General features: G+C 39.3%; 1 protein-coding gene across 2 annotated transcripts in view; it reads right to left on the reverse strand.

Moving 5' to 3' along the window:
• The window catches only part of PIGU (phosphatidylinositol glycan anchor biosynthesis class U), a 94,784-nt gene that overhangs the window by 53,922 nt on the left and 25,880 nt on the right, over positions 1 to 14,982 (reverse strand). For both annotated transcript variants that reach the window (XM_038572064.1, XM_038572063.1), the window contains exons 3-6: positions 13,104 to 13,163; positions 12,185 to 12,247; positions 6,153 to 6,262; positions 3,868 to 3,968 (exon numbers count right to left, since the gene is read on the reverse strand). In XM_038572064.1, the coding sequence (XP_038427992.1) occupies positions 3,868 to 3,968; positions 6,153 to 6,262; positions 12,185 to 12,247; positions 13,104 to 13,163 (334 nt within the window). The remainder of the gene's footprint in view (positions 1 to 3,867; positions 3,969 to 6,152; positions 6,263 to 12,184; positions 12,248 to 13,103; positions 13,164 to 14,982) is intronic.

Here is a 14,982-nt window from a genome sequence, read left to right on the forward strand (position 1 = left end):
TTGAGAACAATATTTAAAAGTCTGAAAGAAAAATGAGGAAAAAAGTCTGGAAAATATATACCCCAAATGCTACTAGACTCCCAGTTAAAAACCATAGATAATTGATCACATGCATATCTTCTCTGCCTCCAAAAACCTCACTAAAATGACAATAAAGGAATAAAATTTGTCTTAAACAACAAAGGAGAGGAGATTATAGCAAAATAAAGTTTAATACAATAGAGGAAACATAAAGCAGATGGAAGAGGGAAAAGTGACTGAGCAACATGGAAGAAATTACAGTTTAATGGCCTGCAGAGAGGAGCAGCAATAAATACTGGGGCAAAAAAAATAAATAAATAAAAAAGAAAAAAAAAGAAAAAAAATACTGGGGCAACTCACCCCCTACAGTGCTAGTTTCTAAGAAACTCAGCACCTTGAAGGCATCAGGTACTATGGAAAGTGGGAGTACAGAGATGGAAATCAAGCTGAAAGTTTATATACAGACTAGTAAGAACCCCGGGTCACATCTCATCTATGTGCAGCCAGGTGACTACCCCTACATACACCATCTTTCCACCTTCTCTACCCCTCAAGACTACAGTTCTAGAGAACACTCACTAAAGAGGCACAGGTCTAGAGGATACTATGCATAGTAATGAGCTGAGGGAAAGTGTGGGCTGAAAAGTAATGAGATTACATAAACTCTCTCTATTGCAATCTACCACATCCATCCCCCATTCCTGCTCTCTCAACTCTAGCAGTTGGTCACATGAACCCCCCATCCCACCAAAACTCCATCTTGGTTACTCTTAGGCAGGACATTGAAGGATTCCTCTTTGGAAAAAAATCATTTCAGAGAAAAAGAAAACCTAAAAATGATGACATTTAGGGATACCTACAAGAAAAAAAGGCCAGCACACTGCCTGAGATCCTTACAGTGAGACTGATTCTGCCCATTCACAGGGTCTCAAATGAACATATTAGTGCCAGTTTTAAATAACAGACTGCCAGCCAGGGATCATCATAAATAATGTGAAAAGAGCCCAAATCAAACAGGAAAAGAAAAAGGTTGGGGGAGGGGGGACCAGGAAGACAAAGGGACTATGTATAGAACTAATGGAAACTAAAAACAACAACAAAAATTCAGAGAGATAAGAGAGGATACTGTGGTGGTAAAATAATAACAGGACATGAGACGCCTGGGTGGCTCAGCGGTTGAGTATCTGCCTTCAGTCCTAGGACTGAATCCCACATCAGGCTCCCCATGAGGAGCCTGCCTCTTCCTCTGCTTGTGTCTCTGCCTCTCTTTCTGTGTGTCTCTCATGAATAAATAAATACAATCTTTTAATTAAAAATAATTAACAGGACACTTCAAAGAAACAACTGGAGATGAAAAAAGAACTTTAAAATATGATTAGAAAATTAGGGGTGCCTGGCTGGCTCAGTCAGTAGTGCATGCAACTCTTGATCTCGGGGTTGTGAGTTCGAATCCCACACTGGGTGTAGAATTTAATTTAAAAACAAATATAAAAAAATAAAAACACTTAAAATATATAAATATTTTTAAATTTTTAAATTCAATAGAAGAGTTGAAAGATAAAAACATAGACATGTCCCAGCAAAAGTAAGAGGAAGTCACTGAAAAAGACGGAAAAATCCCACGAAAATAAAATATGCAGATTAGACCAGTCAAGAAAGGCCAATATCCAATAGATGTCCTTAAACAAGAGGACAGAGAAAACAGGAGAGAATTTGAAAAATAGTACAAGAATATCTTCAAGAACTAAAGGACACTGGTGTCTAAACTGAAAGGGCCTACCAAGTGTCTAGCATAATAAATGGAAAAAGGCTCATGTTAAGACATGGCATCATAGGGGCACCTGGGTGGCTCAGTGGTTGAGTGTCTACCTTCGTCAGGTCGTGATTCCAGGGTCCTGGGATGGAGTCCTGCATCAGGCTCCCCATAGGGAACCTACTTCTCCCTCTGCTCACGTTTCTACCTCTCTCTGTGTATCTCTCATGAAGAAATAAATAAAATCATAAAAAAAAAAAAAGACATGGCATCATAAAATTTCAAAACACTGAGGATAAAAAGATCCCAAATCTTTTAGAAAACATTAGATTACATTTAATGGCATCAAACTGCTTAATAGCAACCAGGATGCTAGAAGACAGTGAAGTAATGTCTTCAAAATTCTGAAGGAAAAGTTTTTCCAGTCTAAAATTCTATACTTGCCCCAACTATTAATTTGCTGCCAAACTAAAATAAAGACATTTTCAGACGAAAATGACTCAAAATATGTATCTCATACACCCTTTTTTTTTTTTCATACACCCTTTTTTAAATGATTTTTATTTTTAAGTAATCTCTATACCCAATATGGGGCTCAAACTTACAACCCCAAGATCAAAAGTCACACACTCCACTGATGAAGCCACTCAGGTGCCCTTCATATACCCTTTCTTAGGAAACTACTAGAGGATATACTTTAGCAAAACAGAGGGGGAAAAATCAATGAAGGAGAGAAGGAATACAGGAAAGAAGGATAACACGGAATAATGATAAAGGAAAGTCCCAGTATGATAGCTCTGCAGCAGACCCAGAAAACAGTGAGGACAGACTGGGACAAGATGGAGGATGTGTGAGAGGTCTTCAGAAAAATAATGGAACTAGTAGACTATTGATGTATTTAAACATTTTTAAAAAACTATTTGGCACTTGATAGGTCTAGAACTAGGGGAAAAATAAGGATTGTTACAAAAGGAGTAAGTAAAAACAAACAAAAAAAAAATAAAGAAAAAGTAATCATGTTACTACTTTGCCCAGCAGTAAATAATACAGTCATAATATACAGGTACTGACTACTGATTTAATCAAACCTGTGATATAACTTCTCTAAGAAAATAAGGCAAAGGGGAAGTGATAATACAAAAGAGCTGAATCTTTATCTCCCATAAGGGGAATGCAATAGATAATATCTAAAATTTATAATTCATGAAATAGCAATATGAGATCTCACTCAGAAATATGGGCGGCTGAATGGCTTAGTCAGTTAAGTTTCTGTCTTCAGCTCAGATCATGATCCTATGATCAAGCCTCTCATGGGGCTCCCTGCTCAGAGGGAGCCTACTTGTCCTCCCTCTTCCCCTCCCCACTGCTTGTGCTCTATCATTCTCTCTCAAATAAATAAATAAATAAAATCTTTAAAAAAATATATGGAAGCAAATACCAGCAAAGCCAGAAAGGAGTTCTTTCGAAGTTGAACTAGGGATGGGAAGAGAGGCAGAGACTGTTATTCTCATTATAAGCCTTTTCCCAGTTTTTTATTTTTTAAACTTAGTTAATTAGTTAATTATTTACTTATTTATTTATTTTTAAGATTTTATTTATTTATTCATAGAGATGCAGAGAGAGAGAGAGGCAGAGACACAGGCAGAGGGAGAAGCAGGCTCCATGCAGAGAGCCTGACGTGGGACTCGATCCAGGGTCTCCAGATCACGCCCTGGGCTGCAGGCGGCGCTAAACCGCTGCGCCACCGGGGCTGCCCTACTTATTTATTTAAAATAATCTCTACACCCAACGTGGGGCTTGAACTCACCACCCCAAGATCAAGAGTTGTATGTTCTTCCAACCAAGCCAGACAGGCACCCCATTGTTTCTTTACAACTGTGTTAACAATAACTCTCTGAGTAGTAGAATTTCAGCATCTTTTAATTTTTTCTCTTAGCTTATCTAAATTTCCTATAATAATCTTGTATTACTTGCGTAATTAAAAAAAAATTCTTAAATGTCATATTGTTTTTTTTTTTAAATCCACAGAAGAAGTATTATAAAACTCTGCACAAATCAGGGACTGACCTTTGCACTTTCCTTTGGGACCTTACCTTTTATTGTGGTCAAAATGAAGAAAGCAATGAGAGTGTTGTTGATGGCGCAGGTGGACTTGGCAACACAAGACAAGACCGTGTAGGGATTTAAGAGATAGCTGGGAAAAACATAAATGTTGGCATTAGTAATCCAAATCAAAGGACCAGGGAGTCCTGGCCACCACCAGCAGGCAATTCAAGAAATTTACTAAAACCATACTCAAGGGAAGGCAACTTTTTAGAAATGAGTTCTCTTAAAAGAATGAAATGGAGTTGGGACCAATGAGTACAAGACGCTGAACATTCACTGCCTATTCTGTACTCTGTGGTATATCATCACAGAGATCCAGTAAACTAGCAGCACCATTCCTCTAATGGAAAAACTGAGACTCGGTGGTTAAGGAACTTGCCCAAGGTTTCACAAGCTAATAAATACATTAAAAAATCAGGACTTTCTGGCTCTAAAGCCTATGTTTTTTCCTATTACTTAAGAGCTCATAAATGGTAAAATTTTACTGATTCCCAAAGAGTCTTGTATTTTAGGAATGGTTACTTGTCTTTAAAAACCAGTAAAGTAATTTTTCCTCAATCAGGATCCTAAGCTCTGATGCAGGCTACCCACCCAACCCTTTCTCCAAGAGGTCAAAGCAGGTTGGGGTTAGTCCTCTTGGTAATCAAGCTGTATCCACCAAGCCAGACCCTAAGGACAGGGTAAGTATCTGCTGAATTCAATAAGCTGGTTGCCACAGAACTTCACAGGACATCTTGAACTTCCGCTGAGAAGGATTTACGCTGAAAAATCCAGTCTTTTCCTGAGGTGGAAAGGAATGGATTTAGAAATGAATTTAAAATGCTGATTAGGGAAATGTTAGATAGTTATAATGGATTATTTTATTTATTTCTATCCTGTTTCCACAAAAGATTTGAGGCAGCTCAAATGAGGACAGATAATAAAAACTAATAGCAAAGTAGAAATAGAAATAAAAAACTGAGACCAAGAAAAAATGTCAATAGAAAAAGAAATAAAATAAGGGCCAGGGTAAAAAAGACCAGATGTGTCTTCTACAGCACTGAATAATCAGCTTCAAATCTGGCTCTGAGTTTCCTGGCAGAGTGAAAGGGAGACCAGTTACATAATTCTGATTATTAGATAGGAAGAAACATACCAATGTCTCACGGGGAGATTATAATTCTTATTCACCAATAAAGACCTTAAATCCAATACCTCCCAGTGCTGTAAGATTAGCAGTTCTAAAGCCAAAAGCCCAGAAACTGTTTTCTTTTCAACAATTACAGATAGGCTTGTTACACAACCTTTAAAGAAATGGCTGCTATTATAAAAGTATCCCCAGGAGATATATGAGTCCATAAAGGATTCATAAAGTTACTAAGCCTCTAGTTCTCTTAGGTAGTTCTTGCCAATATTTCTGAAATACATAGGTATGAAAGTTGTTTGGTTGGGAGAGGGGGAAAAAGCCATTTCTAAATAGCAGGTGATGTTCAAGAAGCAGCTGCACAGCCACCTATTTGGAATACTGAATAGGAGATTCAACACAAAGCAGAGGGTTGAATAAACTGTCCTCACAAGGCCCCTTTTAATTCTGAAGGTCTAAAGTCAGGTTTTTCCATAAGGAAACTTGTCTGTCTTGTTTACGGTATATCTCTAGAAGCAAGCATAGTATTAATATTCAGTGACTATTAGCTGACTGAATAATTATTCATATTTGCCTATCTCCAGAATACAAATGGGAATAACCTGAAAGAACTAAATTTACTGGAAGCCCTGAGCACTCCCAAAGAATTCTTTTACAGAGCTTCAGTAAGTTTCACTCTTCCATACTGGTCACCCAGCTGGGATAGCTCTGTTTGGCTATGTTTTTCTACACTACAAATGGAGAACTAACTGTACATGAAATATAGGAGCTGCTCAATATAATGGCCACATAAAGATCAGAATTTTATTCAATCCATGTATACAATTAAAGAACTCTTTTATTTATTTATTTATTTATTTAAAGAAACACTGGTTACAAGTTGGCTGGAGCCTAGATCAGCATACAGTGAAAAGGCATTTGTGAGGGGTTGATTGTGCATGTCCCTGTGTGAGGCTTTGTCCCAACAGAGACAGAATGGCTCTGTCTCTTTTGCTGGCCAGCACCCCAGTTGTGCAACAGAACCACAGCAAGTACTTGATGACTAAGACTGCAAATCTCCAAAAATACAACAAACAACATGAGAAAGTCTCATCAGATTTTTCCTTGCATTTGTTGGCACTAAGCCCTGTTTTGTCAAAGAATACTTACAACAGGGCCACTTTCAGAGGGATGTAACGCATTTCCATAGGGGTTCGGATGAGTTCGGCCACATCTGGGGCATACTGGTCTAGTTCTAGGAGGAGTTTCTGCTTTTTAAACTGGAAAAAAAAATGACAAAACACATTACTTCCCATTGCTTTTAGAATAAAGACAGTAGCCCTTCCATGGCCTGAATGGCCCCACCTGGTCTGGCCCTACCTCCCCAGGCTCATCTCATAACCACCTCTCCTCTCACCTCTCACTTTCTGGGTTCAGGCACCATGAACATGCCATAACCCTCATGTTCCCAGGCCTTTGCATTTGACCTGGAACAACCACCTCTCTTTCCCTAGTTATGTCCCACATCATCTTTAGATCTCAGTTAAATCATTTCTTCCTCAGGAAGGCACCCTCACCCTCAAGTAGGTAAAATCTCCCTATTACACATTCTTCCATAGTATTGTTCATGGTTACAACTTTTTTATTTATCTAATATCTGTCTCCCTCACTGACTATGAGTTCCATGAGAGCACAACAATGTTTATATTTGCCAGTACCTGGCACAGCGAGCAAGCAACAAATATCTATTGAATGGCTGGATGAATTAGTGGCAAAGCAATGTTCTCAGCCATTCTGAACAGTTATCTTTAGGGCAACTGGGTGGCTCAGTCCGTTAAGCATCCGCCTTTGGCTTAGGTCATGATCCCAGGGTACCAGGATCGAGCCCCACATCACAGAGCCCAGCCTCAGGCTCATTACTCAGTGAGGAATCTGCTTTTTCCTACCCCCACCCTCTCCCTGCTCATGCTATCTCTCTTAAATAAAATCTTATTTCTTGGGATCCCTGGGTGGCGCAGCGGTTTGGCGCCTGTCTTTGGCCCAGGGCGCGATCCTGGAGACCCGGGATTGAATCCCACGTCGGGCTCCCGGTGCATGGAGCCTGCTTCTCCATCTGCCTGTGTCTCTGCCTCTCTCTCTCTCTCTCTCTCTCTGTGACTATCATAAAAAAAAAAAAAAATCTTATTTCTTTTTTAAGATTTTATTTATTTATTCATGAGAGACACAGAGAGGGAGAGAGGCAGAGACACAGGCAGAAGGAGAAGCAGGCTCCATGCAGGGAGCCCAGTGTGGGACTCAATCCCAGGACTCCAGGATCACAACCTGAGCCAAAGGCAGGTGCTCAACCACTGAGCCACCCAGGCGTCCCTCAAATAAAATCTTTTTTTTTTTTTTTTTTTAATTTTTATTTATTTATGATAGTCACAGAGAGAGAGAGGCGCAGAGACACAGGCAGAGGGAGAAGCAGGCTCCCTGCACCGGGAGCCTGATGTGGGATTCGATCCCGGGTCTACCAGGATCGCGCCCTGGGCCAAAGGCAGGCGCCAAACCACTGCGCCACCCAGGGATCCCTCAAATAAAATCTTAAAAAAAAAAAAAAGTTATTATGAGTGGCCTAAGGACTCCAAAGTTCCATCAGTAAAGTGAAATATTTTCATACAATGTGAAATGATCCCCTGAATGTCACAGTATCCGGGGGTTTCTTCCAAGCTCTCCTGTTTCAAATTTTTCACTTCCACAGAGGAAGTGGGGGAATAGCCATGATGAAGAGGAGGAGGAGGAGGGCTGGGCGTGGCTCGGCAGCTGGATAGTCTAGAGGGAGTGAGATGGGGGTGAAAGCTCTTGCCTTCCCCTGGTGTGTCCCAACAAGTTCATGGGTGTGCTCCAGAATGAAAAAAAGTTACCTATAAGCAACCCTATAAGCAAACATGGGTCAAACTATGGACAGAAAAGGCCTCTGAACCCAGAATGGGTAGTTTTGCTGAATTAATGGTGAGAGAATCTTATTTCAAGAGTACTGCAACCAATTATAAAACAGAGTACTGCAGAGGAGCCAGAGTAGCAGGTGCTTAACTATCTGCGCATGATTAAAGATTTAATGATGAAAAAGGCACATATGGACTGCATACATACTGCAAATACATACTGCATTTGTATCACTTACACAAAGTTAAAAGCATGCAAAATACTACATGTTATTTAAGGATATATACAAAAGTAGCAAGAGTTAAGGCTGTGTGGGGGAATGATAAACACTAAATCCACAACAGTGGTAACTGGTGAGAGGAAGAACAAGGAGATGAAAGTCTCAGATGTAAGTATATGTGTAATGTTTTATTTATTTTTTATTTTATTTATTTATTTTAGAGAGAGAGAGAGAGAGAGAGCACAATTGAGGAGAGAGGCAGAGGGAGAGGGAGAGAATCTCCAGCAGACTCCCCGCTGAGCGCAGAGCTCAACACAGGGCTTGATCCCATGACCCCAAGATCATGACCTAAGCTGAAACAAGAGCTGGACACTCAACCAACTGAACCACCCAGCTGCCCTATGTAATGTTTTATTTTTAGCTGAAATAAGTTCACAGTATGTATTATTCTTTCCATATTTTTGCATGTCTTTGGTATTTCAGAATTTTTCAATGGAAATTTTTATTTTTTATTTTTTTTATTTTTATTTTTATTTTTTTTTAAGAAAGATATTCTGACATTTAACAGCATTCTTTTTTTTTTTTTTAATTTTATTTATTTACTCATAGAGACACAGAGAGAGAGAGGCAGAGGCACAGGCAGAGGGAGAAGCAGGCTCCATGCACTGGGAGCCCGATGTGGGATTCGATCCCGGGTCTCCAGGATCGCGCCCTGGGCCAAAGGCAGGCGCTAAACCGCTGCGCCACCCAGGGATCCCCAATGGAAATTTTTAAATAAAATTTTAAAGATTCATCTTTCAGTTCAAAAGAAAATTGAGGCATTATCACAGGAATACAGGTAAGCCCAGACTTCTTGCACAGATTTAAATAGAGGCTTAATCAAAACACCTGAACAAACTCCAAAAAACTCCCTTTGATCATCTCTGAGAGTTCAGGTTAAACAGTGAATTATCATCATTAAGAGTTATGCTACCATTCACAGGCGAGGTTGTTTAATTAAAAAAACAATACATAAACGAAAGTGCTTTTATCAGAGAGGAGGGGCCTGGCTGGGTAGACAAAGCACTTAGTGAGACAGCTGCAGCAGTGGTAGAGAAAGGAGTCCCTGCTAGTTAAGGGTTCTGGAGTTCCTGCAGAACGAAGGCCACCTGGACGGAGTGAGACCCATAGAGAAGGCTGTTGGAAGGAAACAGGGAGTTCGTCCAGGAGCAGCCAGAGAGACAGGTGGGAATGCATATCCATTCCGCAGGCTGGAAGCCAGCCAGCACGACTACAGGAGGAGATGGGGACAGCTCAACAGGCACGTGCAGATCCAAGGCAGAAGTGACACTGTACCAACAACTAAAGAAAAGTACTTCCTTGTAACTCCAATCTTCCACAAATACTTTGAAACAGATTTTATGAAAGGAGAGTCTGCAGGAGAGAAGGGCAGTCAAGTCAGCATTCCCCAGATTTTCTGCTATGTCTCTTTTTGTCTGCCCCAATCTCACCAGCAAAGCCCCCATCATGCCTGGCCTCACAGGCCCAATATTGACTCAGCTCCCCAAAGAACAGCAAAAATCCTTTTTAAAAATCCCCACTGTAAAAAAAAAAAAAAAAAAAAAAAAAAAAATCCCCACTGTATCAGAGATAGAAAAATGACTAAAAGTCTAAGGAAAAATGAGCACACACATGCACACCAATAAAATATTAAAAGTATAAAAATATGTGAGGTTAAGAAGTACCATTTAAAATTCAAAGATAAATATTTCCAGATATATTCAGCAGCCTTGACAATGATGAGATTATTATTATTATTTTTTAAGATTTTATTTAAGAGAGAGAGTGTGAGAGAGCATGAACAGGGGATAGAGGGAGAAGCATACTCCCCCACTGAGTTGGGAGCCCAATGCAGGACTTTATCCCAGGACCCCTGGGATCATGACCTGAACCAAAGGCAGATGCTTAACTGACTGAGCCACCCAGGTGCCCTGACAATGATGAGATTTAAAGCTATCACAAGAGAGGTAAAAGTGGCCTAAAAGGTATAGTACCAGGACGCCTGGGTGGCTCAGCGGTTGAGTGTCTGCCTGCTTTCAGCTCAGGACACGGTCCTGGAGTTCTGGGATCGAGTCCCGCGTTGGGCTCCCGCATAGAGCCTGCTTCTCCTTCCTCTGCCTATGTCTCTGCCTCTGTGTCTCTCATGAATAAATAAATAAAATCTTAAAAAAATAAAAAATTAAAAATAAAAGGTGTATTACTTGGGTGCACTGTCTCTGTAATCATTAATCACCTTATATACAGATGCTGTCTGCTTTTCCATATGCATATTTCAATAGAAATTTTTGAATTAAAAACAAAATCTCCAAGGTGGAGCTAATTGATCTCTGCATGTCTTAGCTTATGAGGAGACCATGACCAGAGCCGAAACGCTGAAGCTTAACCAAGCCACCCAGGCACCCTTAAGATATACTCTTATAGCAACTTTCAAGTATACAATATTAACTATAGTCATCATGCTACACATTAGATCTCTAGAACTTACTCTTCTTACAGCTGGAAGTTTGTACCTTTTGACTGACATCTTCTCAATTCCCCCACCCCCAAACCCACTCTCTGGCAACCACCAATCTACTCTGTTTCTATGAGTTTGACTCATAAACTGTACACTCAATGTGGGACTTGAACTCATGACCCCAAGATCAAGAGTTGCATACTCTACTAACCAAGCCAGTCAGGCTCCCCAGTTTGACTTAAAAAAAAAAAAAAAAAAGATTTATTTTAAAAAGTGAGGTAGGGGACAGAGGAGAGAGTCTTCAGCAGACTCTGTGCTGAGAGTGGGCCGACACAGGGCTTGATCTCACGACCTTGAGATCAGGACCTGAGCCAATACTGGGAACCAGATCCCTAATCGACTGCAACCCCCAGGTATCCCCCCCCCCAAGGCTGACCTTTTAAGATTCCACATGTAAAAAAGTCATACAGTTTTTGTCTTTGTCTAATTTATTTCAGTTTGCATAATGCCCTCAGGTTTATCTATGTTGTCCCAAATACTCCACTGGTTTAAGATGTACACTCCCTGGGTCTTAGTGATGTCTCTAAAATGTAATGTTTTGGGTTTTTTTTAACTATTTTTCTACACCCACTGCAGGGCCTGAACTCACAACCCTTATATGAATAGTCACAAGCTCTACTGACTGAGCCAGCCAGGTGTCCCTACTTCAAGGGTTTATAGACCTATTAAATCTTAAATGGACACCGAGTTAAGAATTGCTAATCTAGATATCTTATAAATCTTTTCGAAGTCCGCAATTCTAGAATTCACCAGCTTTGTTACTAATGACCAGTGCCACAGAAATGCAGACTGCTACTTCTGGTTCAATGACTTGGTAACAGAAGTGAAAATGAACAATAAACAGACAACACCAATGTGATGCAGCCTTCTCTTACTCCAGTCTAAATCCTCTCAGTGGCTCCTAGCTAATCAAGGAGGACTGCAGCCAATTTTTAAAATAACTACATGGATAGTACATATGGTTAACCTGTTAACTCTCTTAGAACCCAGGAAAACGAAAATGGTCACAATATGCCATTTCCCTTGGCTACCAAAAATGGATTAAGACTAAAGTTTACATCAATACTTTCTACAGGCATTTACTACATGCCAAATTTTCCAAATAAGATTGCTCTTTGCAGGGAAAAAAAAACTACATTGGGAATCCAATTTTACCTCAGAGACATAACGCTGTCAGTTAAAAGCTGCATTCATGAAAGGAAGATTTTTAAGGGTCCTCATTAATAGAATTGTAGTTCAATACTGCTCCCGAATTGAACTTGCACAGGTAAATGGATATTAAGCTACATAAATTAAACTGACCTTTCTGTATCTGTTAATAAAGCTGTTTCATTGCTTTGTTTTGGCCATTCCAGGGCTGGCTTTCAGGCCAGAAGCCTCTCTTCCACTTCTTAGTATTTTTAAACAGTGGATCCTTAAATACATGACCTTTGATTCTTTGTAATCACAAAGGCCAGAAGACTACCAAAAACTCCAGTTTTGTCTCACCCACAGACTACTTACCACAACTTTATTGAAGTCTTGGATTGCAAAATACAGGGCAATGGCAGTGAGTGCATCAGTTATCTGTCAAGAGAAAGAAATAATAGTGTAGGAGTGATGGAATGCTGCCAGGGCCTAGAGCTTTTGGATGGTGGTGGCCTATTCGGTAATGAAGTCTTACAGTCAGGCAGAACCTCAACTCTCGCTTTGACTACCCAAAGATAAAGCCTTGAGGGAGATGTGACTAGAAAACCCTGAGGACTGTCACCCATCAAGGTTTATGTTAGCTTGGTGTATCCATTTGTTTTTTCACTGCAAGTTACTTAAGTCTTCTGTAAAACAGGAATAACATCCAGGGTTCTGCAGGCCTGATGTGTCAAGTGCCTAGCATGAAGTAAGTCCTCAATAAACAGCAGCCGTTATAACGATTAAGGAAGACTTCAGTACACCTCCTACCTGACCCAGATTTTCAACCCTACATAATAAGGCAAGTGTTCCAAATTACTATCTCTCAAAACAGCCTTGTCATCTCAGCTTTGAAGGTTATTGCCCCTGAGAGTCTCATCAGGCCTATGTCCACTGCATGGAATCTCTTGGCAGAATGCTTAGGAAATTCAGGTGCCTCTATACTGGCTTAGGAAATTGAGGTGCCTCTATACTGGCACCACAATTAAAACCAATCATAGAATCTTGGTGCTACAAAGTTTGAGACTACATAGTCCAGAAAGCAAGTATAAGGAATTGGAAGTGGTCAGATGTCAGACTACTCCCCGTACTTCCATAATACTATCATAGTTCCTTGAATTCAAATTAAGGATAGGTTTTTGCTTTTATACTCTCAGAAACTCCTCAGCTCCCCAAAGATAATTTTTCTCAAAAATGACAAGATAAAAGACTCTAAAGATATATACATATTGCTTTTACATGGAAGGTTACTTACCATAAATACCAATTCAGCATAGTCAATCAGGAAATGAAAGAGGTATATTATTAATGGAGTCTGTAGGAGAAAAACAAACAACAAATAAATTAATTTAAATCTTATTATTATCAGTTTCCAGAGCAGGGAATGGGAAAGAAGCTATTCTCTCAGCAAAAATCTCTCTTTCCAAGAATACTGTTCTGTAGTAGTTGGCCAGTGTCCATACAAGGGAGAATAATTTAGGGTCACTGGATCATTTTTTGCCATGGGGACTATCTGCTGAACTGAGTAAAGAGGACAAAATACAACATGTGTTAAATATCTGTTGAGGAACTGTAAACATATTAAAGGTACGAGGTAAGTTTTAGATCTAAGCCATACAGAATAACCAAGGGAAACTCCATAGTGGACCAAGATTACTGAAATCATAAGATAAATTGGGAAATCTTTTACTGCCTCTTGTCCTCTGAGATGTTTTATATCATTAGTGTTATTGCCTCCTCATATACTGGGGGAAATTTGCTCACTGTGAAGTCATCCTGGCATGAGTTTTCATTAAGAGATTTTTTTAAAAAGATTTCATTTATTTATTCATGAGAGACAGAGAGGGAGAGAGAGAGAGAGAGAGAGGCAGAGACACAGGCAGAGGGAGAAGCAGGCTCTATGCTGGGAGCCTGATGTGGAACTCAATACCGGATCTCCAGGATCAGGCTCTGGGCCGAGGTGACGCTAAACTGCTGAGCCACCCGGGCTGCCCTCTTTAAAATATTTTTATTACAGATTCAATTTCTATCACAAAACACTATTCAGATTTGCTATTTTTTCTTGCCAGTTTAGGTAAGTTATAGATTTTGTCCATTTCATCTAAATTTTCAAATTTACTGTCATATTTAATTAATAATATATAATTTTTATTTTATAGTGATTTTCCCTTTTTCATCCCCAATATTGGTAATTTGTACCTTCTCTCTTTAATCTAGACAATTTTGTCAAAGATTTCTCAATTTAATCAGTCTTTCAAGGAACAAACTTTGGGCTTTTCTGAATAATATACTTTTGTTTTCTATTTCATTAATTTCCTAACTTTATAATACAATATATAATCCTTCCTTCAATCTCTTCTGGGTACAACTACTTTTTCTTTTTCTAATGATACATAGATCACTGATATTTAGGCTTTCTTCTTTCCTAATGTAGTCATTTAAATCAATAAATGTTCCATTGAATATGGCTTTAGCTGCATCACACAGATTTTGAAATGTTGGCTTTTCAATATCATTCATTTCAAAATACTCTGATTTTCGGGATGCCTGGGTGGCTCAGTGGTTGAGCATCTGCCTTCAGCCCAGGGCGTGATCCTGGAATCCCAGGATCAAGTCTGACATTGGGCTCCCTGCATGGAGCCTGCTTCTCTCTCTGCCTGTGTCTGCCTCTGTCTCTCTCATAAATAAATAAATGAAATATTTTTTAAAAAACCTCTGATTTTCACTGAGATTTCTTCTTTGAGAAATGTATACTGTATAATTTCCAATTATTTTAAGTTTTCTTTTTATATTTTTATAATTTATTTCTAGCTTAATTCTACTGTGGTCTTAGGAAATACTCTATCATTTCAATAATTTAAAATGTGTTGTGACTTGCTGTATGGTCCATTATATGGTCAATTTTGGTAAATATTCCATGTACACTGGAAAAGAAAAGAATGTGCATACTAATACTTCTGGGTGCAGCATTCTATACATAACACTTAGGTTAACTATGTTAATAATTTGTTCAAATCTTCTATATCCTTACTGATTTCTTTTGTCTGTTAGTTGTATCAGGTGATTGACAGAAGTATATTAAAAATCTCCATGACTGGATTTGTCTACTTCTCTTTTTAGTTATGTCATTTCTG

Source organism: Canis lupus, chromosome 24 (assembly GCF_011100685.1).
Source record: "Canis lupus familiaris isolate Mischka breed German Shepherd chromosome 24, alternate assembly UU_Cfam_GSD_1.0, whole genome shotgun sequence".
Taxonomy (NCBI): domain Eukaryota; kingdom Metazoa; phylum Chordata; class Mammalia; order Carnivora; family Canidae; genus Canis; species Canis lupus.